At 39.8% G+C, this 23,389-nt stretch overlaps 3 protein-coding genes across 4 annotated transcripts; 1 reads left to right on the top strand and 2 right to left on the bottom strand.

Annotated features, from left to right (window-relative positions):
- Positions 1-730: 730 nt before the first annotated feature.
- LOC145912975 (ras-specific guanine nucleotide-releasing factor RalGPS2-like) lies at positions 731-18,159 on the top strand. Its single transcript, XM_083000455.1, has 22 exons — positions 731-886; positions 2,160-2,816; positions 2,938-2,983; positions 3,051-3,171; positions 3,295-3,401; positions 3,529-3,572; positions 3,772-3,900; positions 4,371-4,472; positions 4,767-4,901; positions 5,157-5,246; positions 5,369-5,461; positions 5,832-5,955; positions 13,363-13,494; positions 13,660-13,753; positions 13,829-13,911; positions 14,150-14,324; positions 15,018-15,107; positions 15,654-15,878; positions 16,818-16,908; positions 16,976-17,068; positions 17,150-17,335; positions 17,417-18,159. The coding sequence occupies exons 1-22, from the start codon at positions 794-796 to the stop codon at positions 17,450-17,452; spliced, it is 2,946 nt and encodes a 981-aa protein (XP_082856581.1). The 5' UTR covers positions 731-793; the 3' UTR covers positions 17,453-18,159.
- On the bottom strand, positions 6,461-12,809 carry LOC145913572 (angiopoietin-related protein 2-like). Its single transcript, XM_083001289.1, has 11 exons — positions 11,982-12,809; positions 11,712-11,861; positions 11,507-11,601; positions 11,280-11,441; positions 10,748-10,879; positions 10,381-10,480; positions 8,564-8,679; positions 8,095-8,209; positions 7,662-7,821; positions 7,301-7,459; positions 6,461-7,077 (listed from the first exon to the last, which is right to left on the bottom strand). The coding sequence occupies exons 1-11, from the start codon at positions 12,310-12,312 to the stop codon at positions 6,969-6,971; spliced, it is 1,629 nt and encodes a 542-aa protein (XP_082857415.1). The 5' UTR covers positions 12,313-12,809; the 3' UTR covers positions 6,461-6,968.
- Positions 18,160-20,650: 2,491 nt separating the features above from the next.
- Positions 20,651-22,184, bottom strand: LOC145913669 (transmembrane emp24 domain-containing protein 5-like). 2 transcript variants are annotated; one of them, XM_083001409.1, is made up of 4 exons: positions 22,026-22,184; positions 21,721-21,818; positions 21,433-21,628; positions 20,651-21,184 (listed from the first exon to the last, which is right to left on the bottom strand). In XM_083001409.1, the coding sequence occupies exons 1-4, from the start codon at positions 22,179-22,181 to the stop codon at positions 20,966-20,968; spliced, it is 669 nt and encodes a 222-aa protein (XP_082857535.1). In that variant the 5' UTR covers positions 22,182-22,184; the 3' UTR covers positions 20,651-20,965. The 2 variants fall into 2 exon arrangements, with proteins under 2 accessions (XP_082857535.1, XP_082857534.1); XM_083001408.1 differs by having other exon boundaries at positions 21,424-21,628.
- Between the last annotated feature and the right edge of the window lie 1,205 nt (positions 22,185-23,389).

Below are 23,389 nucleotides of genomic sequence, written 5' to 3' on the forward strand. Positions count from 1 at the left end.
GCTTGAGATGAACTTGCAGCTATGTTTAGATTCAGCAGAGGTTTGAAAGTACGAAAGACATCACTAACAATATGAAAGAACCTGAAGCAAGTCTGCGTACAGAAAATGCCTTTCTCCCGAATAAAATGTCACGTTTCAGGTTCCAAAGGCTTCCACAGTCAAAATGTTAAAAGATCCACCAATATGTAAGCTAGCAACGAACACGGAAAGACGGGCGAATTTCAACACCTAGGCAAGTGACACATTAAAAAGCATGACGTTAATAGTGATAAAACAGACAGATAACACTTGCACAATGCGTGGGGGATTAACCATCAGACTTGGTTAATGCTTGTGCGCTGTGCAGCATTTATCGCCCGGGGTAAGTTAACCGCGCAAAGCCTTGCAAGAATTAAGCACAACAATTATGCGAGATGTTGTTATTACGGGTGTTTCTTGCGGCGGGCAGTGAGATTTTTGCGTGATTCATTCATTTTGCTACCTCGTTGCGCTCCACTTACTGTTGGTGAATGAAGCCCCTGTGTGGGATGTTCTCTCATGACGCAGTATATGTGTGGGTTGTAAGTTTTGTGTGTTAGTAACACAGGACAGTAATATACATGGCAGTGATTGGCAAGACAAAAAGGAAGGCCGCACGGCTGATTTTTCTGTAGAGTACTTTTGTCAAATTATGAATCATTGATATGTGTTTCATATTATATATAGACAACTTCTTCATATTTTTAGGATTTTAGTGCAATAAATGATATTTCATGTGTAAACTTTCATATGCAACTTAACAAATGACCTCAAAATGTCTGTAAATCTATCATTTACAACAAGTGACGAAGACTTTAATGCAAAGCCAGTGAACCAACACACAGCTGTAAAGGTTATTCTTGCAAAAGTGAGTTACAAAATCCCAAAGAGCATTTGATTTCCTCCATATGTTTGTGCATGAAATTTCTTTTGACGGACTGAGCTTGTCACCTTTCTAACCATGGATATTGTTGACTTCTTAATGTGTTGAGCAATATCTTCAATACACTTATCTCAGTTTCCACACCTTCACTCAAATGGCTGGGAACTGACTGAGCCATGCATTTGATAGAGGCTCATAAATATTTCATTAGAAGCACACAACCCCTTGCATCTTCAGTGTTTCACTAGCTGCAGAACAGCCTTCTGCTAACATTTATTCAGTTTTCTCCATACTAGTGTGGATTATGCTGCGTAGGCCAAACATCACATGTCAGACGTAAGCTTCAAAGAATAAGGAAGTGACCATCAATGGCTAACTGTTGTATGTTCTTTTGGCACTTTAGACATTCTTGGGTTGCGCTAGCTTAATAACTTAGAAGAAACAGAGTCTTTTATTTAGTGATCCGGATGGTTGTTATTTAATTAAGGCGTCACTATTAAGTGGTTTTGTGATAACAGGAAAATGACTGCAGCGGATATGAATAATTGCAATATATAAAACAAATAAAATTTGTGTGTTTAGGCTTTTTTGTGGAGATCAATTTATGTAGTGACACAGCTCAGGTTTTCTGTGTTTGCCAATGTTTGTTCCTCTTATTATTTTGTCACTTAATTTGTTTAGTTTGGGAAATTGGTAGCAGAAATATATAAAAAAAATTCAGACTATTGAGACAACCTTGATTAATCATGAAAAGACGAAAACAGTTTGGAATAAAATTTAGTTCAGAAGTACACAGTCCAGATCACATACTCCAGAAAAAACTTTCTAATATCAGATTGCTTGATGATGGTGATGATGATGTTTTTAAATCCGACCGATCTGATACATCTGATCACCAATCATTATCAGCTGCTTCATTTGAATCTTTTAATTATTCTTTTGAAAGTCATTTAACAACCCCCGACAAGGTTTCATTTGTTATTTATTTGTTGCTGATATGTTACTAAAGTGTGCTGAAAATATTGTGGTGTGAAAAACTTCAGTTATGTTAGTTTATTGTTGTGTGTTGGTGATTTCACTAAAATCTACATTTCATTTTTTCTCTGTAAATTTCAAAGATAAAGCCATCTGAACTTTCAATTGGCTATGAATTGACAGGTGGTAATGAAACTAGGTTGCAGAACAGCCATGTCATGGACACATAGTTTGCTGTTCTGTCGCTTGGGATAAATTTCAAACATTTTTATTTATTCCACAGGCTCTTCCAAACGAATTTCATCCTACCAACTCATCCACTTCACTCAGCTTAAAGCAACACACAAGGAGTCACAGGCGATGCAGTGAAGGCAACATCAGCCTTGGGGACCTACACCAGGCAGTCAGAACACTGAATGCTTTATCCCACGTGCATCAGAGTGGAACTTGCTCCCAGTTTGGTAGCCCCCAAATATTGTCTGCAAAACACAGACCCACCTACGTGTCATCAGGTCCGCCATCTCCGTCCGTACTTCAAAGCAGTAACTATTGCAACACTGTTGATACTTCAGACAGTCGTGAATCCACTTCAAAGTTTGTGGAATCACACATTAAAGTTGTTTTAAAAGCACCTAGCATTGAAGCTGTAGATCAAGTTGGCAATTCAACACAAGCAAACAGTGAAAATTACAGTTGTTCCATTGAACAATCCCATTTTAACAAGACTGAAGTTAGAAACCACAAAAATGGTAAAAAGGAGAATTTTTCTGAGGTACTTAATGGAGTGAACGTTACCTCACGGAAATATAGTATACCGAACATTTTGTTGGAAAATAAATCGACAAACTCAATAGAAAAGTCGCGTTCTTTGCCAAGACACTTTCATCCACCTCCCCCTGTTGCTGTCATAGGGAGACAACGAAGAATACTTAGTGTTTCTGTAAGTAATGGAAGGATTTACATTTGTTTGTGAACAGAGAATACTTTACTTTTCATCTCCAAAAACTTTTAAAACTGTAATATATGTAGAGAAATCATGTTTGTAAAAAAAATTATTTTAGACATCGTCTGGAAAGGAAAGTGCAACCCAATCTCAAAAAAAATTAGGTGAACATTTAACTTTTTGTGTCAATGAGTCATAATTATTTTTTCAAATCTTGTTTTACATTTGCAGAAATCAAAGGAAAAGAATTTGAAAATTCCTCAGATATTTACAGATCAAAGTCACTTTTAAATAAATCATCACCTTTTAATCGAAAACGAAGTCCAAGCTTAATTAGAAGAAGTCCTTACAAGTAGGCAATATACATCTATGTGTTTTGAGTTGAATTAAACACAAGGTTTAATTGTTGAGTAAAATTTTATTCAACCACTCCCCAATTCAAAAGTTAAAGCAACATTTGTTTTTGGGCATGTAGAGAATTATCACTAAACCACTCATCGTCATCAGAAAGTGAAAATAACAGTTCTGAGGTTATTGCTGGTTTGCCACCAAAATCACCTGCATTCAAACTGGATACTACAGGTATATATATTTGTAAAAAATGCAAACAGTTGGGCGGTTTTGTTGCTGAAAAATACTTTACAAGAGAACAAAGTTGGGAATATGAAATTTTAAAATCCTAGTTTATGATTAAATTATGTGGTTGCAGATTCTGGTTCAAAGTCTAAAGGACACAAACGTTCAAAATCTCAGGTGAGTTAAAGGTCAATAAAAGTAATAAAAAAACAACCAATATCAAGGAAACGTAATTTGCACAATTCTTAACAGTTCCTCTTTTCTTTCCATGTGTAAAGATAGTTACACATTGTTTGTAGAAAAAATCCCATGGCCATTAATGGGTGGTTTCCCAGGTAGTTTCTCAGATCAACACTAAAAACTGTTAACTTTTCAGCCAAAGAGTGCTGTGTCTAACAACAGCAACTATCATAAGCAAAAGCCATCTGTAAGTTGGAAACCTACTCATGAAATGATGACCAATCATCAGTATGAAGGACATTACAGGGATGAAAGCTCTGAAGAGGTATTTTTTTGTAAAAACTGTTGTTTACTGATATATTGTTCTGTTTTCAGTTCAATAGTGTTAATATTACAGACCCATACACATTATCTGCAAAGTAGGTTTTATTATTATTACTGAGTTGTTGTCATGTAATGCTATTAACAACTATACACTGTAAGATCATTGTCACAGATACAAAAAAGGAGCACCAACTATGTGTGAATAAATAAAATAAATGCAGATTTGTTGCAAAAATCATAGTTGCGCATATATGACATGCTACCTTTAAATAAAAACTGCTTGTCTTTTCATATTGATTTTATTGAGTAATTAAGTCCAGAGGAGTAGTTGCAGTATCTTGGGGAAAGCACTCCAGCCATTTCTCTAACATGTTATCTTGCAACCAACAGATAAATTCTCAATTCTATTATCAGTATGCTGATAGTGTGGTGGCAATGTTGGTGCAGTTGGTTTAATGGCTTTTTGTGCAGGGGGGTGTTTGTGAAGAGGATGGAACAAGTAGAGTGCCAAGAATGAAGAGCTTTGATGCTGTTGTGTTTGACGTACTAAAAGTCTCACCTGAAGAGTTTGCTGTAAGTTATTTGCACTGGTTATTGTAATTGAGATATTGTGACTTGTAATACTATCACTGACATCTTGATGTAAATAATGCCTTCTAATAAACACCAAGGATTAACTGTTTACATGCTTTGAGAACAGACATGAAATTTCCGAAAATGGTCCTTGTGGCCTTATATAAATTTTAACAGGACTGATTTGATTATAATATGAAAGGAAATTTATGTATTTTTTAAAAAATGAGTTTGTTTCTTTAATAATGTTTTTAAACAAACTTTATGAACACTATGGTGGAATTCTTGTTACAGCGTCAGCTCACTCTGCTTGACCTTCCAATATTTTGTGAAATTAAACCTGATGAACTAAGTAGTTGTGGGTGGACTAAAAAGGCCAAGTGGAAAATATCACCCAATGTGGTCGCCATGACACAGCGTTTCAACCATGTGAGTTGAGTGTTGTGTAATTGTGGTTTGTTAATTTTTTACTAACCCTTTTCGGAGACGTCTATCACTGGTTTGTCAAAAAAGAGATTTAAAAATTGTGTTTTTGTTGCACTTTAAGCATAGCATATGTTTACATATGCTATTATAACACATGTAGTTTTTTTCATTAGTTGAGTAACACTGTCCAACTTTTAATGTCCCACTTTTATTCTAAATCATTGTGTGTTTATATTAAAAGTTATTTGTGTTCTACAGACAAGTTTCTGGGTAATAAGAGAAATTCTGAACGCCGGATCTCTAAAATCCAGAGCAGAAGTGTTGACTCACTTTATCAAGATTGCCAAGGTTGGTATTATTCTTATTTGTACTCTGTGTGTATTGTGGACTTTGGATGTTGAAATGCCCCCATCCATTCCGTTGAGGTTGGCATAACAAAGTCAGCAAACAAAATCTTTGTTGCTGTGCAGAAACTTCTGGAGCTGAGTAATCTCCACAGTTTAATGGCAGTTGTGCAATCTCTCAACAGTGCCTCCATATTTCGTCTAACCAAGACGTGGGCGGTAAGCATACAAAAGATAAGATTACACATATTCACTCACTGAGTATAATATCTGGCTGCGCCGTTCTAAGATATTAAAACTTTGTTTGGAGAAAGTCGTCGTGAAAGTTATCGCCTTGGTGCAACAAAAATAATCTTTCCGCTGGAGCACGCTATTGAGCTGGCAGATGAATAGGCGCTTTGCCGACAGAATATATTTTTTTCGCAAAGACGTGTTTTTGTGAAGGTTTTTTTTTAATTACACTGTTTGTGATATAACATCGTGTTTTCGTGGGAAAGTAGGTAGTTCTGCGTCTGTTACCGCGCATTACTTAATCATATGACGCAAAGTGAAAGTAATTCGTGATTTAATGTTGAAAGTTTTCGTTCAGCTCGTGAACAAACATCACAAATCGACATTCGATCGTCTCCTGACTCTTGTAAAGGAGGACGACAATCGGTGGGAGTTAAGAAGCCACATAGAAGGGATCAAGCTTCCCTGCATTCCATTCCTCGGTAAGTTTTCATTCTATTTGGGATTTAGGTTATCCTACGAAACTAAAAACATGAATTGTGTAAATAATGTAAATCACTTTTGACGTTTGTGATAAACCTCGTTTGTATCTGTATTTAACAACTGATATATTCGAACGTGTTGCAAATTGTTCGATTAGCGGCAGAAAGTTGCTATTGACTCGGTTTCAAATCGGATACAATTTCACTGACCCGACCCGATAATTTGGTTTGTGTCAATATTTTGGGGTGGTTAACTTCTCAAACAATGGTCTTTGTCTTTCCACACTGCGTTGCTGGCTCAAAGCTTAAACACAGAAAGCCTAACATTTGCGGCTTACCGTAGAACTATTTCGGTTCGTAATTCAAGAAGGCCCACTTGAAACAGAATCCATCATAGTAAACCATGTGTAAATGGTCGCCAATCGACTGCACCATGCAGAGCTCACTGCCATGGTTGCTCAACCGTGTCGACTTCCACTTGACGCAGGCGACTGTATGTCCTCCCCCATCTTCCTCGACTTTAAAATTCTCCCTTTGCTGCATCAACTGTAAGAGTTAATTAAAACTTGATCCGCCCCTTAACCTGCAATTCGATAATGGGTTTGTGTCGGGACTGATGGAGTCTTGCGACAGGTTTGTGTTAACTGTCCGATTCTATGGACCTCCCAACACTTGGCTGAACTAATCTTTGGCGCCTACCAACGTATCCTGGATTTAAGTGGATCAAAACACGCACGCCTGTATCACCCATTAGGTCCATATATTTGTAAACCCAATGCTCTGTGGATAACACTTGTCAAATTCTGTTTCGTAAAAATCTTTTTAATGCAAAGTGTAACAAATAACATGTTTTTGCAACTGCTCGGTGATATTTCGCATATGTCGCTGCCCTCTGTCATAACTTGTCCGAAATAACTTCGCGAGTTGTGAAAAATGTGAGGATGATAATAATGGGCGAAAGTGACGGTGGTAAAAGTTTGTGCAAATCGACCACGTTTATGAGAACGCTTCATTCAATCAGTCGGACGGATCATCATCGAAACGCTTTTTAGGGAATAGGTTCCGCCTCGCCATTCTGACCAGTAAATACCGTCCAGAAACTCGCTATGGTAGTGTCCACCCCTGCAACCAGTTTTATGCTTGAAAATTGTACCACGTTTAAATTACGCACATGTGTGTTAATTCTATGAAGTGTTGCATTTATTCCTTTCTCAAGACACTGTCTTAGATGTACAGTTAAGTTACTGCAATGGGTGTAGTAAGGTAATGAAATTAAGTAAAAAAGCATTACTCAAGTGGGCCTGGAGGTGAATTCGAGTTCACAAACATATTACATGTCACTCACTTGTAATAAACACCGTTGAGGTTTGAGTGTGCGCATGTGTTATACCACCAACCTCCCTTGTGGTAAGTGGCACAGTTGCGATCAAATGGATCGTTGTCAACATCTTCAGTTGTAAACGACATGTTGTTGTGCCACGTCAGAGAATCGCCAGCATTCCCTCTATAGCAAAGAGCAAAACTAATCTTACTGCAATGCGTAGTGGGTTTTGCACAGCGCAATGCAAAAGGGTGACAAGTATCTCTGACGCTTTTTTTTTATTGAATCCCATTGTAATGAAAACTTTCCGATATATCATGCAAGTTTGTAAGCAAGCTTGTGTGAAATGCTTGGGGAAAATTTTTTGTTTCTTTTTTCTACTTACGTGTAGTGAGCGATTCGCAATCTGTAATTATTTTCCTCATTTTCCACACGGAAACTTCGATATTCGACAAACGTCTTTTTTCCCTGCCAGTCTTCCAAGTCAATGTGCAGCTTATAGTTTTTTCCAGCTTGACTTGTTAGCTTGTGAATGTTCTCCAAACCTGTCAGGTATCAACAGAATGTGTGTTGTCAATTGATGTCTCAACAATCGCGTTTAGTTGATAAATTAGGCTATTATGTTGGTCGACAAGATGCTATCAGGCGATCTAAAACGGTCACAAACGGCTGAGTTTATATTGGTGGAGATAAGTATGACTAACACACTTAGAACATCCGTGTTTTAACGCTCTGTCTAAAGTGCCTGTGATTGACGGCCTAATATCACGCGATTCGAAACGCGGAAATCAAAGCAAACAGAATTAAAGGATGCTAACCGAGCCAGAAGTCTCCACGTAACTTTCCGAATCCCTTTTTGTAGCTGGCCATGTTGCGTTTAAATGACACTTTTGAGTTTGTTCGTCGTTGTATGATGATCCATCCACCGGGGTCCTGCAATAAATTGGGATTCCAATCGCTTATTAAGCGCTACATACGTGCACGACGTAATCAATATTTGTCGTTCACGAAGTAATCCATGGTCTTGCACTTTTCTATCATCATGGTCATTAGACTGTTAAGGGTCAGCGAAAAATCGACAATGGACCTGTCCCCAGCAAGTCATGCGAAACATTTTTGGCTGCCCGCCAAGCTAAAATCAGACATTTTACGTGTTTTGGGGATTACGCACTCCAGCTGTCTGCACGGTGGCATGTTTAAAAACCACTGTTTGCCAAACGATTAAGCTCTGAGACCACATAGTTTGATCGCGTGTCAAAGGTGTATCGAACGTAAGTGATGACGTACCTGTTCAAGGTCACACCAAACTCTCATCTTCCTCGCCATCGATGGAAGGCGTAGAGCGTAAACCCCACTCTCGGTAAAGCCTCTTTCTTGTATCTCACTACAATCCCGGAAGGGCACTGTACAAAATTAAGCACTGACATGTTACCCGTTTTGCATTTTAATTCACATAATGTTACTCGCTGTGGATCTAATCCCTGTATAGGCAACCTTTTCGATTCAGTTCGTCAATGTTTCATATTGAATGGACTGTGGCTGATGCAACCTTACATGGTAACAGGCGTGCACTAGCTTTGGTGAACAATGATCGGCATCAGTAATGGCTTTGAAGATGCGAGACAAGCTTACACACAACTTGTCTACAACCGTATTAATCTCATTGAGGCGACATGATAATACGCTTTGTGGACGATTTAATCCGCCCAAGTGGTCGATTCGTCTCTTTTTTTGGATAAACTGTTGATATGTGGTCGATAACCAAGCGATCTTGGCCAAGTAGTGCGATTGGTTCGATGTGTATATGTGTACATTGTGGACGAATAGCCACTGAAAGTAAGTGCGGTCATGCGGTGTTGGTTTTCCGCAAACACTTAGAGCCGGCGAGGATTTAGATATGTAAGAAGGTTCTGCGACGGACACTCCGGTCGGCCTTCGATGACACTTCGGACATTCCTTTCAAGCGCACGCCGAAATTCCGCGGCGCTTGCCACTAAAGGGAGATTTATAAACGGCAAGCTGTCTCCCAACCTTCCCAACACTAACCCGATTGGCGATGTTTCACTCTAGAGTGTTTGTGTTTGGGACAATTACCCTGGGAGCGTTTCACAACTTGGGACTTAGCGCAGTGGCGAGAAACGTTCTCAAAGGTTCCCATTGCTCCCATGCGTTTGACGTTTTCTGGCCTGAGGGAGCGATCTAAAGTGCATCGTTGTTAAGTATGAACTATATGCGTACGACCCATGCGTCATGTGTTCTACGTTTGCTGTTCATGACAAATTACCTTCAGTAAATTAGGGTCGCTTTTGAAACCATGGGACCACGTTCCTCGTGTGCGGTTTGTTGTTACATGTGGATATTTTACGTACTTGGTGCTTTGGGCTGTTAACTATCCTTTCAAACTGTTTATAAGAACAACAGGGACGACTTCCTGTCACGTCCGAGGTCTCAAAAGTAACGAAAGTAGTTTTGTGTCTAACGAGGATCGGTTGAAGAGTGATTCTTTCTATGTTGCCGCTTTGTTAACGACGTGAGATTTGTTTGTCCCATTTAAACCGCGGCTTTTGACAACAAGCGAAGAAAGAGTCTGTCAGACAGGACCTAAGCCGGATTACCCACTTCAAACAAATTATTGTGCATTGGTTCGAAGGAGATCCACTTACAGACACCCCAGATGCGCCCAACCTCTAGTTGTGTGATAAACTTGTTGTGCGATCGCCAGCAGGGCGCCGCTTCATGCATCGATTAGTCGCTAGCGGCCGCCTTTTATGTTTTTCAACTCACTATCTATACATCCACAACGATTTTACGCGCTTAGAAATTTGAGCTTTACCCAACAGCCTGGGGTATTTCACTGTGACATTTTCATAGTAACAAGTTGCTTTTGCATTCGGTAAAATACCCCCGAGATAAGCTTTTCCTATGCGTCCATCTCCGGTCTAGACGTCAAATTTACTCCGGCTGTCGGAGTTTATGCCTCGCGGAACAACCGCCCAATGTTCCATTTATGCGTCACGAACAGATAATTGCGATATCTAAACCGCAGTCTGTTCCATTTTGTGCCCTAATGGTGCGATTGAATATAAAACAGGTCAAACCCCCACCTGCTCGCGATGGTGGAGCCTCCGTTACTTGGGTTGCAACTCGAGATGTCACAATATTCGTTTCGTCTTGGGTTGGTGCGGTTTCTCTTGGCGGGTTGTTCTGTAAAACACTTGGCTTGTTGCGATAGCGGTTGGAGACATATTGAAAATTTGTTTCCGTATAGTTTTAGTGTCTGAAAAACCCAAATCTCGTATATTTTGCTCTTATGGATATTTATTACGCTGTATCGTCCAAGTTGTACGCGATTGTACACCGTTCATTTTTCACCAGATCTGTGCAGTTTGCTCGGGCACGTGTATATGTGAACAAGTGGCGTACGTGCACCTTTGTTTCTGCTTCAAGGGGATATTCATATATTTTACTAACTCGACATGGTTCCGGCCGTCGCGGTCTTGTCAACCTTTCCACTGCCCGACGCAGACTTGCCAACTCCCCTTCGAGGTCAGAAACTCGACCTTGTAGGGCGGTGTGGGATTGCTGCAGACGGCCATGCTCATCCTGTCGAAAGACACGCATTAAGATTTTTGTTTTGAAACCCGACCCTAACCATCCCCGCATACCTCCGTAACAGATTAGACAAGGTGCGGAAATAGGTAGCAAAAATTTGGTTACCGCTTCGCACTAAGTGGGTACTTAACAGTGAACTACGGCGTATAGCGGTTTTACGCGAACAAATTGCTTTAAAAACACGATACATCTAGCGACACATTCCACGTATCAAAGCAAAATGCGTATTCACTTATTCAGGTCTGCGCTAATGGAAGTTGGGGTCAAAGGTGACCACGCAGAGATTAATTTAGCTTCCAAATAACATTTTGACTCAAGCAGCTGCACATTGCCCCCGACACAATTTGCTGATCGATTTAAGGAGTTTACCGCTTAGTGTTGTGGCACTTACCCGCAACAAAAGGTGCTTGATGGTGTGATTGAGGAGACGGTTTTCCAAGCCTCTGATCTCAATAGTGTGATCACGTTTGTTGACAATCTCCTGCACGAGTTGTGTGTGAAGTTGTGCCACACGTTCGTTGCCTACACGCGTTTCTTGCTTTAGGTAATCCACCTAGGTCAAAGAAAGTGGCGAGTTAAATTTTGTATTTTGAATAATACTGTTCACGTTTGACCCACGTCACGCTTTATCGATGCCAATTCCCTCGCAGGTTTGCCTTGTTGACGAACAATCTCGTTGCGCATTATTTCCATTTGCGACTTGGCCACCATCACTGCAAATGTAAACATTTTCACGTTATTTGAAAGATCGATCGGCCGTGTGTGAAAAACAAAGTTATGAAACCACTTTCTAAAGTGTTGTCGTGTGAGTAGCTGGGCGTACCTTGGTTGTAGATCTCTCTCAAATTGTCCGTGGCCCTGTTTCCCGTCGTTGCTCTCACGCTTGTATGAGATGCAATGCAAACTTCCGAATCAGACGGTAAACTTTCCGGCAAAACGTAGGTGAACGAGCACGAGTGGTCGCCTCCACTGGCTAAGAAGAATCCGGTTAATCTTGCCATGTAAACGTCACTCCGCCTTATAGTAAATTATACAGTATAGGTCGTCGACCCAGACTGTCTATGCATATCTGAGTGCGGTGGAATGTAATTACCTGCCGAAGTTCGCCGAAGCTCACCGCGCTCCACATAAAATCGATGGATATTTTGACGACTCGCTTCCGATATGGTAACAATATTACCATCCACATCCCTCTTGTTCGACACTCCAGGTTGTTGTTGATTATTGGGTACAGATGTTGATTCTAACGCAGCTGATTCCACGTCAAACTCCTCTACTTGAATATCTTGTGTCGGTGACGAAACCGCATCAAACGGCAACAGGTCGATCATGGGATCTTTAATATTTCGTTTCTTTGCCTCAACTCTAAGCAGACTACAACTCACGAAGAACAACCACAGAAACCATCTTCGCCTTAAATTCATTTTACGAACCTGTAGAAACGATACAACTGTCAACTTCTTTCTGTCGGCCCGCCCACAGTTTCATTCCTGCTGCGTAACAAACATAATTCCTCCCACGTTTGCACTTCCTCCCTCTTGCTCAACAAACAGGTTGCGGTTTAGGCAATATTGTGTCAGTATTGAGCTCCGATTTCACGCTGGCCTTCGTCGTTCCTACCCTTCTGCCTGGGCTCAACCTCTTGGTTAATCCGATAACGACCTTTTACTTAAAACTGCGCCACCCGTCGCGACACCCGTGTAATCAGATCGCCCTAAAATAAGCGTTGCTTATTTTGCATGCCAAGGGTTAGGCGCCCAGTCTGTTGGTGTTTGAATAAAAACAACTTTGCGGTGTAAAGCGCTTTGCACAATCAACTACTGGCGACGCGTGCTTGGGATTATCCAGCGCCTAACTTTTCAGACAAGTTGCTAAATCTTTATAAAGTTGTAGACGGAATGTATCAGGAATGCGCGGTTTAATTAACTTTCTTCCGACTATATTCATGAATAAACGAATTTGTAATTTTGTGCTATATCTCCGTGTGAACCAATGTATCGTTGTGACCAACATACTGTCCCTCGCACCACCCACACAAGAACAATAAAAACGGCAGCTATCAAATGTTGTGTCCATTCTTTGTACAGGCGTCAGTCTTACTTGGCGGCTGAACAAATAACTCGCCCAAAAGCTCAACAGATTTCGACCCTCATGCGTTCTAAAACCTCACTCGTCGACCTTTCCTTGCCTGCGCTAACTGCATTGTTGACGCTGTCAAAATAGTTGGTAGGCATCTTTAAATTGCCCTCCGACAGCACCTGGATTCACAGACTGTTGGTGGCAGAAACTCGGCGCCCTTCTCTCGTTAACTCGGACCTAGTGCCCAGGCGACTTCTTCTTTTTTTTTCAGCAAAGTGACTCACCGAGTGTGGCATCGACCGTTGTCCGCTGGGTAACTTTTTTCGTCTCGAGGGTTCGCCTCGGTATTTTCTTTTGCGCTCTATTTATGTTTTCACATGTTCCTGTGTGTTCAGGTATGTATCTTTCCGATGTAATGTACATCAACTCCGCCCATCCCGACACTGGAGGTTTGGAAAGCCACGAAAGGACAAACAAAATGAACAACATACTTCGAGTTATATCAGAATTTCAACAATCCAACTATGGTAAGTACAATGTGCCTACTTCTTTGTACATCAATCTATATAAGTGTAATCGAAATTCACACAACGTGACTGTGAGAATATAATTACTGAGTTGTTGGACTTGAGTTTGACGCTCGTGCGACAAGCGCTTGTGTCTGGTGTTAAATTACATTGTCCGCCCACCAGATCACCTGCAAGAGCAACCGCACATAAAGAATTACCTCAACTCCGTCAAGTACATAGAAGAACTGCAGAAATTTCTCGAGGAGGACAATTACAAGTGGGTCACATTGTCGTGCATTCGTTGCTTATTTCGTGCAGTGTTTATTTCTCCTGTTTCTCCTCATGACGTCAGGTTATCTTTGAAAATCGAGCCTACTCAAGCACACGGAACACCAGAGAGAAAAGCGGCCAAGGCGAAGGACGACATGCCCACAGGTTGGATTGCTCACAAATTTATTTTGTGATTTATGACAATGCGCAGTTCGAGAAATGTAGTTAAAATGTACTTGATTGATTTTAATAGATCATGTTTATATTAAAATGATTAAGGGGCATAAATTGTGAAAATTGTTTTTAAAAAACTACATGCTGTATGATCGAACACACAAATTCCACTAATTTCCAAAAAAACTCTAAACTGCTTTGAAACGTCCAACCTTATTTGACATCGCAGCCAAAACCCCTCGGAGGGCTGAGCACCCCCTTAACCGACATGTTTGTCAAACTCCTCCCGCACAACAACGGTTTGTTCCCGGTCATCGGAAATCGAGAAGTTTAGGAAAGGAATTCGCATTTTCCAGTGCCTCGGTTCCACGACCCAAGTCCGAAAACTCAAAAATCCACAAAAGGTTAGTGTTCGGCTTGGTACCTTGCTGGTCATTTTTACTACGTTTGATGGTAACGTTAGTTTGGAGTGTTGAGAAGTAACGAACCTACGCATGTCTTTCTATACTGTACCATCACTTTCTAGGTTGTCAGTGGTAACTTTCTTGGTAATATACCAAGGAAACAGTTGTTTTTTCGTTCTAATATTCAATTATTTCATTTCTAAAGACTTACGTATGCATCCGTAAACCCGATTCACACTTTTACCAACTGAACTCACTTTGTTTTGATTTTTGTTTTTTATGTTGTTGGTTGTTGCTTGGTTTGTGTTTTGTTTCGTGTTGCATGGCAACTAAACAGTCTCCCAGTTTCATTTTCTTTTATAATTGGAAAGTAATTTGGTTTTGTGATTCTAGCCCTTTAAAGGCATGCTGTGCATGTTTGTTTTAAATGAATGTTGCGTTATTTGTTGTAACGCCTAAGAAACACCTTTAAAGCAAAATTACCCTAATTGAAATACAGTAATTATTAAACAGTTGTGTCAATGTGCAGATAATGGTAAAAAATGACTGCACGCTGCACCGTCTTCCAATGTATTTTTTTTCGATAATTTTAAATACAAACTCGTTGAAACAAACTACAATAATTGTTAGCACGATTTTTTTTATTTACGTTCAATTCTTGATTTCCTTTTCTGTCGTTCCGTTTGAAAACAGACGCACAATCAATGGCAGATCGAAAGAAAGAGATAATACAGTATGGTACATTTCCCCCACACGTTTTGCACCTAACAGGGTGCCAAGCAGGTTTGTCACCTTTTTATTTTATCACGCTTTGCGCTTTGTTTTTGTCTCACGTTCGTTTTGTTTGTCCGTCACTTGTACGTCCGTTGCATGTCAGCTCGTCAATGTTTACTTTGGTTGCGTTCAGTTCAGTGTATTCACTATTCCACATGAGCAAATTCACAAAGGCTACCTGTGCTGGAGCAGGACATGTGATTTACTATTTTCTGATTTATAAAAGTAACAGGTTACTGGTGTTGGAAAACAACTCTTTTTGTTTTGAAATATTGCACATCTTCTATAAAACTCTTTGGTAATGTATCTGAATCACCAGTCTTATGGGGCAAAATGTGTCTGATTTTTTCGACAATAAGAAAAACTATAAATAGATGTATTTAAAAAGTTGATACTGACGATGCCTGAAACTATAGGTGAAATATATATATCGATCATAGCGAGGTATTATCAGAATATCAGGTTAAAAAGCAGAATCTATATTCGTCCCGTTTGGTACACCAACTCTATACCTGTATATAATTATAACTCACAGTATAGCAAATATTCTCGCAGTGGAAGTCTTCCCCGCTCTCAAGCACCCGCCTCCACCCCGATGTCGGTGACGACCTCTCTCCTGGATGACAGCATAATAGCGATGCCATCCTCCCTCGCCTCCTCTTCCTCCTCCAACACTCGGATGTCGGTGACGGGTGGAAACAACAGTTCGATCGGTAGCAGCAGATCGAACTCGGGTTCGGAGTTTAGTGAACAGGATGACATGTCGTGGTCCACTGATAGGTGAGCTTCCACCGCTGCTATTGACTTGTTTAAAGTGAACCTTTACTGCAACCCTAATGTTACTTCTGTGTTTGTACTCACTGTTTTGATGATGGGCTTTGCAAGCACAGAAAAAGGTTGCAAAATTTTGCCAAATGAAAAAAGTTGTGTAGATTTCCATAAAACGCAGTGTTTGCTATATCATTAAACGTTACAGAGTAGATGTCGTTTGTCAGATTCGGGAGCAGCACTGTTTGGTGCAAGCATTACCATGGCAACCGTGGCAAGTTCAGGTTTCGCTCCGTTAAGCTAAGTAGAGGCAAAAGCAACACAATACCAATGAGCAAGAATACTGCAAGGACTGATGGCCGTAAATACCCCACTATACCGGAGGGGAAAAGGTTGCCTACCAGCTCTTCAGATATCGCTGTATTACTAAAGCAGGCGAGTCACGTTACTGAGAGTGAAACCGCGCGTTTGTTGTCGGGTGAGGAAGACTGTGACGAAATCTCAACACAGAAAGAAGATGTTTCGAAACCACAAACAAATACAAAGGAAAAATGTCGCCAGGCAGAGAGCAGTATCTCACTCTTTCGTCAGTATTTCGTTTCGCCAAAGATCTCTCAAAGTTCTCAAGCGAGGTTTTACGAGCCGGAAAGATCACAACAATTGGTTCCTAGCACCCAGTATGGCGGTTACGGTTTATTGAGAGAAAACGGGATTAGCGACAGTTTTAAGCATTTGCAGTTAAGGTTAGTGTTGAACAATGTTGAGCATGTAGAACGTATTGCCGAAGGGTACTAAAAATCGCCAACGTGACAATATAAATTTTTAGTAAGCAGTGTAGTGTCGCTTTATATAGTGAGAAACTGAAATCATGTGGCTCCACAAAGGTTGCAAACTCATTTCACATTTTTTTTGTGTACCTGGTATATGATTACATACATTACCTCGTTGCAGGCCATGTGACACCTCTGTGGAATTTTTAACGTGCAATTTCGAAGGCGTCCTCAGGCGAAAATGCGTTCGTAAGCACGGCAAGAAACCCACTGTAAGTGGAAAAGTGTTTTCAATTTTATCGAAAACAATGTTGACCTTCATATTTGCCATCATTTCAGGTGTCTTCGTGGACAAAGTATTGGGTTAGTTTGTGTGGAACCCAACTTGTGTACTACACAGCGAAGAGTCTTCGTGCACAAGAAAGACACAACGTATGTAATCATACTGCCGTTGTAACGACTTTGGTTAGACACCTGCTGCGTACGAGACATTATTTACTGAATGTTTTGTAGTTCAAAGCCCGCCCCGCCAAAGCAGTTTCCATAAGGAATTGGATGTTGCTCCAAAGCGGTGATCCAAATAGCTTTCAGCTTTCCAACCCTGATAGTGGGAATATGTACAGTTTCCAGTGCGACTCTAAGGATGTGGTCCAGGTGTGGGTTAGCACTTTAAAGGAGGCGGTTAAGGGCTATCCACAGGTACCAATTTTTTTTCGTTCAAATATGTGAGTGAAATATTCCCTGCTGTTTGTAGCCTAATTGAATTTTAAAACTTTATAGCCCGAAAGAGATTTGATCAACCTGGAGGACACGTGATTGTGAGCGCGCTTCTGATAGGACGCACAAGTTATTCTACCTACCACGTGATCCTAGCCCAAACATCAGACGAATGCGAAGCACTGTGAAACACGTGGTTGATTATATTTTTGTTGTGGACACTTTCCACGCCCCTGCTTTTACTGCTGACGTCACGCGAACATTGACGAACTGCAAAACAACCAATTCGCAACCGAGTGCTTTTCTCCCTTTGTGTATGGTTCTAATCATCTACGATACGATCGGTCATTTTGGTTCAACATTCACACCTTTTGGTACTATATTGTATTTGTACCGCACATGTCACAACAGTCCCGGATGATAGATAAATATGTATTACAAAATAGTTCATCATACGGTTCTAACGAACAAGGCACGCTTATCTGAAAGTGGCGTTTAACGTGTTCCTATTGTTCATGTTTACAACAAGCAGCGGACAAAATGGTACGACTTTTTCACCGACTTGCATTGCTGCTTTGCCAAGTTCACTTGCGTTTCTACTTGTTTTCTGCGCTTTTACACCTATGATATACCGTAAAAGTGAAAAGATACTCGTTTTATTAGTTTCAAAACTGTTCATAGGGACAAGGATAAGCTTGGAATTTTGGTATGGAGGTGCTCAAGTGCCTAATCTGGTGCTGCATTACTGCCATACTTGTATTGCATATTTTGGAATCAATTTCAATAAACTGAAGCATGGACGCTGATTGGTTGTTTTTTTTTTGTCTAATTTAACGAATGACTATCACAGTATATATTGTAACTATTTTTGTAGGGGTGCGAGAACGTAGTCAAAGTTTTCTAGGATTGCAAGGTATATAAAAACGGTTCAGAGCCCTAATTTGACTTCGCAGTACGAAAATGGGCTAAACTCTGAACCGCCAAAGTTGGCAAAAAGCATCTTGAGCAGCGACAGAAAAGATTCGCAAAAAATGTGTTTTTTTGTCCTCCTTGGCCGTGGTCCTATGCCACAACGTTCCAGTATACGTCATAAAGCAATTTGTGATGTTTGTGAGCAGATACCATGGTTGAGTGACTACAGATGCATAGGTAATTGCTATATTTGACCAAAGCAATTGGTGGGGCTTGATGACTCACAAATGAGGACTATAGCACCACGCACGTTTCCCAACTTAATTTTTCACACATTCGGAACACAGACGAAAAACTCGCACAGGCTTCTGGCATCCGGTTCGTCGACAGACTTTTTTTTATAGAACTTGTTAAATGTCATATATGTGCAAAAAAAGCCATAATATTGCAAAGCTGCAGACAGGGTGTGTACACGCACTGTTTCGACCTGTAAGGTCTCATCAGTGCAGCTGTTGAGTGGCACTGTGCTAGCTTTCACACTAGTGCGTGTACACACCCTGTCTGCAGCTTTGCAATATTATGGCTTTTTTTGCACATATATTACATTGGTGTTTTTTGCCTTTTGCGCTATCGGTTACCAAGCAGTTCCGTTTGGCCATAGTGCGCTCCACAGTGGTTCGTCGTCTCTGTTGTTCGGTACCTAGTATAGGGTACCCTGCAGATCGACGTTGACCGAAAGGTACCACAAAGTGGAAACTAGTGTGTCTGCTAGTGTGAAAGCTAGCACAGTGCCACTCAACAGCTGCACTGATGAGACCTTACAGGTCGAAACAGTGCGTGTACACACCCTGTCTGCAGCTTTGTTAAATGTCGCCCTTTACTTTGTCATTCTGACATTCTCTCTGCCACCCAACTAGTCTCTGACAACTGGCACGCGGTAGAAGTTACTTGCTCAGTCACTACGACCTTGGAACAATTTAAAGTTACGCCACCTGGTATTGCAACGTGTCTTTCTATTCAATAAATAAGTCTGCTCACGGAGTCCAAATTTAGTATAGTCTACAGCAGTGATTCCCAACCTTTTTGTGATTGTAGTAACACAGCAATTGATTGTAGTAACACAGCAAACAGTGCTGAGGTTTTACGAATGATAACCAAAAAACTTTAATGTAGGCCTACTATGGGCGGACACAAACAGCTCTGAAGAGAGGCGGCTAAAGTAGCAAAAAGCCAACTAATTTTGAATGTGTAGTGCAAAGAGGGGTTGGTCACTACACTGAATTGCAAATTAGAATACTTTTTTGTGCTTCATTTTCAAAATGCCGTTGCACCGTACATCTGTACTCATTTAACCTAAACATTGCCACCCATACATAACCCGTTGCTTTGTTACACATAATTTTACTGTGTGATTACGAATTCGTACATTTTCCGCCCAAGAAATTTTCTTTTGAAGTAATAGCGATTGAGCCTTCAGCTTCCCGTGGGAATATTGACTTTCTTGTTGGACATGTTTTTTATTTCGGTTATTTGCGAAATAAACAAAAACACGTCTGTTGTACGAGCATCCCCAATCACGACGGATTATCTCGGTACTGGCAAATTCTGTTACCAACGACATTTTTGGAAAACTTTTGTAGTAAACGTTTTGCTATAGCTGCAAAGGCAACGGTTTTCAACAGGTTGGGAGCCTATGGTTTAATGAGCAAAACCAAGGGACTATAATTATTGGTGCGTTTTGATTATTTGCACGACGAAAAGAGAAACCCAACATAAAGCCACTTCATTGACATCATTAAAGTAAAGCGTGTTTTTGCCCGAAGTTGCAAACCATTCATGTCCACTTGACAGGAAATTTCTGTTTTAGAAATAGAAAACGTCACACCTAAATTGTGTTTGAAACTATAACTTCTGTCCTTCGATTATCCTACTTGCCCAAATACTGTTATATTCCGCAAGGGTGGATTAAACGCTATATAGAAAGGAAATTAATTGCTAGTTTTGTATTACCATATTACCAAGGGTTGTAGTTTTACTGTAAAACGAATATATTTTACAATGGCTATCTGTCTGCAGCTTATACACAATTCATATTATTGGCTCCACAATGCTTAGAATACATTTTAGGTTGAGTTTCCAAGCTCGCTATGCTTACCCGTACGGTATTGTTTGAAAATATCGTTTCCTGTTCTATCGGCTGTGAATAAATTTCTGTAATTTGCATGAACTGACGTTATCTCTTCCCAAAAAATAAATACACCTTTAACAATCAGCGCACACAAGCGAAATTTTTTGCATGACATTAATTTTATCCAACACATTAGCAAACTTCCTGTAAGTGGACGTGTAACACAGACCGGGCCTAGTAAACACAAACAACGCAAGTCAAAGTGAACTGGTGTATTTAATATCAGCTTTCATGTTTGAACATTAGAACAACGAAATTCACTGCGACTGACAAGTGCCTTATACCACGTTTTGCTACACAAAATATATCAAATGCCTGGTACAAATGTTCGGTAATACTTCATGCTGCAAAAAACGTTACTGCGAACGTGAAATATCTAAATTTTAAAGTGTAATTTAACCAGTGTAACAATAGCTTCTTTCAAAAAGGTGTTGTTTAGTCTGGGAAGCAAATTGAAGCACTTTGCATAAAATGTATCATGTAGCCTATAAAATTGCCTTGGGTGTTCCACATCAAGTACGTACTTTCTTTTTGTCATTGAACATATTTCGAACCATGAAAATTTGCAATGCAACAACCAAAAGCATAACAACTACATTTGTGACAGACCACCTATTGATTTTCGTGAAGTTTGTTTCTGCCATGTGACGATCTTTGGCTTCCAATGCTCTTAATGTGGCTTGGAATTGAATTGTCCTGGCATTATTGTTTTTAATTTGATTCAACGTATCCTGCAAAACAGTAAGATGTCACATTTCTTTCATTACAAATAAAATTTAAACAGCAGTTCTTATAAACAAAGTAAGCATGATTATTATGCAATTTTACCGTGAACATACTATGTTCCTGCAAAAGCAGAGATTTGAAAATTACCAGCAAAGCCAAGAAATGCAACTAAATGAAAATAAAACAAAAATGTCAAATTATGTTTGATCGGATGTGGATTGCAGATGAAAAAGGTGATAATTACCCCTGCTACCTCCAAACTGGCAAGTGCTTCCCCAACATTCTCATCTGGAGACACAAACTTTTTCCACTCTCCCTCATCATCATCAAGGTCGTCTGTATCCCCAGTGTTATCCAAAATGATTTCAAAAAACACGGATTTACTCGTCATTCGGCTAAAAGTGTTGTCAAAGCACACTTCATAATCCCCCTCTTGTGTTTCTTCCACTCTACAACAAGTTTTGAAATTTACTCAGCAATTATAAGCCATGGGCAGCACATAAAATTTAATTGTAAGTGTGATTGGGTGGTCAGGTCTTACGTGTGTATTCCATCATTTCTTCTAAATTCTGTTACAATTGGGTTTCCGCTCGGCCCACTTAGTCGAAAGTCTATGTCCAAATCTCCTCCATCAATGACCTGCCAATTTTTAATATGGACATGAATCATAATTACATTTAAGATACGCGTGCACTTATTGTAAAATTGTCACAACAAACTGATATTGTGAAAATTTAAATGGGCTATAAATGGAACAGTAAAGGTATGTGTGATAGATGTTAATTCTACAAAATATCTCTAAATTTTATTAAAGTGTTTATTAATAATTTAGGATAAAAAACTAGCCTGATATTCAACTTCCAACGATTGTCCTGCTTTTGTTGGTTGATAAAAGCATTCCTTTTTGCCTGCAGGGATAGTAACTGTTAAGTCATTGTCCCTGTAAGCCAGGACAAGCAACAGCGCGTTCAGTAAAATAACAGAAAACAACCAACTGTTCATTTTATTTCTGAGTGAACACAAAACACATGGGTTTGTAAAGTAACCCCAAAAATCTGTTTAGTTAGGCTTCACTATAGCCTACAACTTTTTTTGGTAATATAAACAGTTTTTATTAATTAAGTTCCAACGAAAATGTTCATCACACATAATATAAAATCATGTATTTCGGCAAACGACACGTCACTGCATGCAATACTTGCTCAGAATTAACAGATTTGAGTCACGCAACAATGAATTCGTTGCGGACGTTAGATTTTTGTGCGGGGTGTGCGATTGCAACCTTCAGCATGGATTACGGATATGACAAAAAGCTAACCCGTATAGATTCGCTTAATTTCAACATGACACCCAATATACGTGTACGATTAATTACTGGAGCGGAAAATGACGGTTATGTTTGCGCTTTTTCGCATAACTCTTTCGGTAGCATACTGCTACTACACCGTTAAAAGAGGTCGTTTTTTCCACAACGTGAAGATCATCACGTCGTAGAGCGCAACTACGTAGCCTAAAAGAAGATTCGTGGTACAGAGGAAAATAAAACTAATAATAAAACACAGAAGCGTTTTTGACAATTCTACAAAACAACTTATAGCTTTTTGTTAGTTAACATAACAATTGATCATTTTAACTTTTTTGGGGCGTTTTACATTATTGCTTCATGATATCTTCTTTCCCAACAGTGGGCATTATTATGGAACAATGGATTTTTAAGAAATTTGTCATGCTCCTGCAGCATACAAACTTATTGAAATCGCAATCTTGAAAAAATAATTACGTCGTTAAAAAAAGTTTTTCAAAGCAAAAATTGTCCAGGAATACAAAACAAAAACAAACGTTAAGCCAAAGAAAAGCGGCTATCAGCAACACAGGTAGCTAATTTTGGTATGCGTTTTACTGCATCATCTACAATGCTTATTTTCTTTTCTCACAATTCGTAGCATTTGTTGATCCACAAACTATTTTTAACCATGTCTGTTTTTAGCCATTCACATTACAAAAGATTTTAATATGTTATGAATAAAATATACATATATTTTTTTCTGTTTGATAACAAGTTCATGTTTTTGGTACGGGGAGAAAGAGGAGTTAGTTCGTATGCAGATCTCTATAGATCTGTTGAGAAAAACGAAAAACGTTATTCGTACGTACGTAATGGCGCGAGTGCGAGTGCTGTAATGTAATGGTCACGTTGATATTTGTGCAAA

Source organism: Ascidia mentula, chromosome 9 (assembly GCF_947561715.1).
Source record: "Ascidia mentula chromosome 9, kaAscMent1.1, whole genome shotgun sequence".
NCBI lineage: Eukaryota > Metazoa > Chordata > Ascidiacea > Phlebobranchia > Ascidiidae > Ascidia > Ascidia mentula.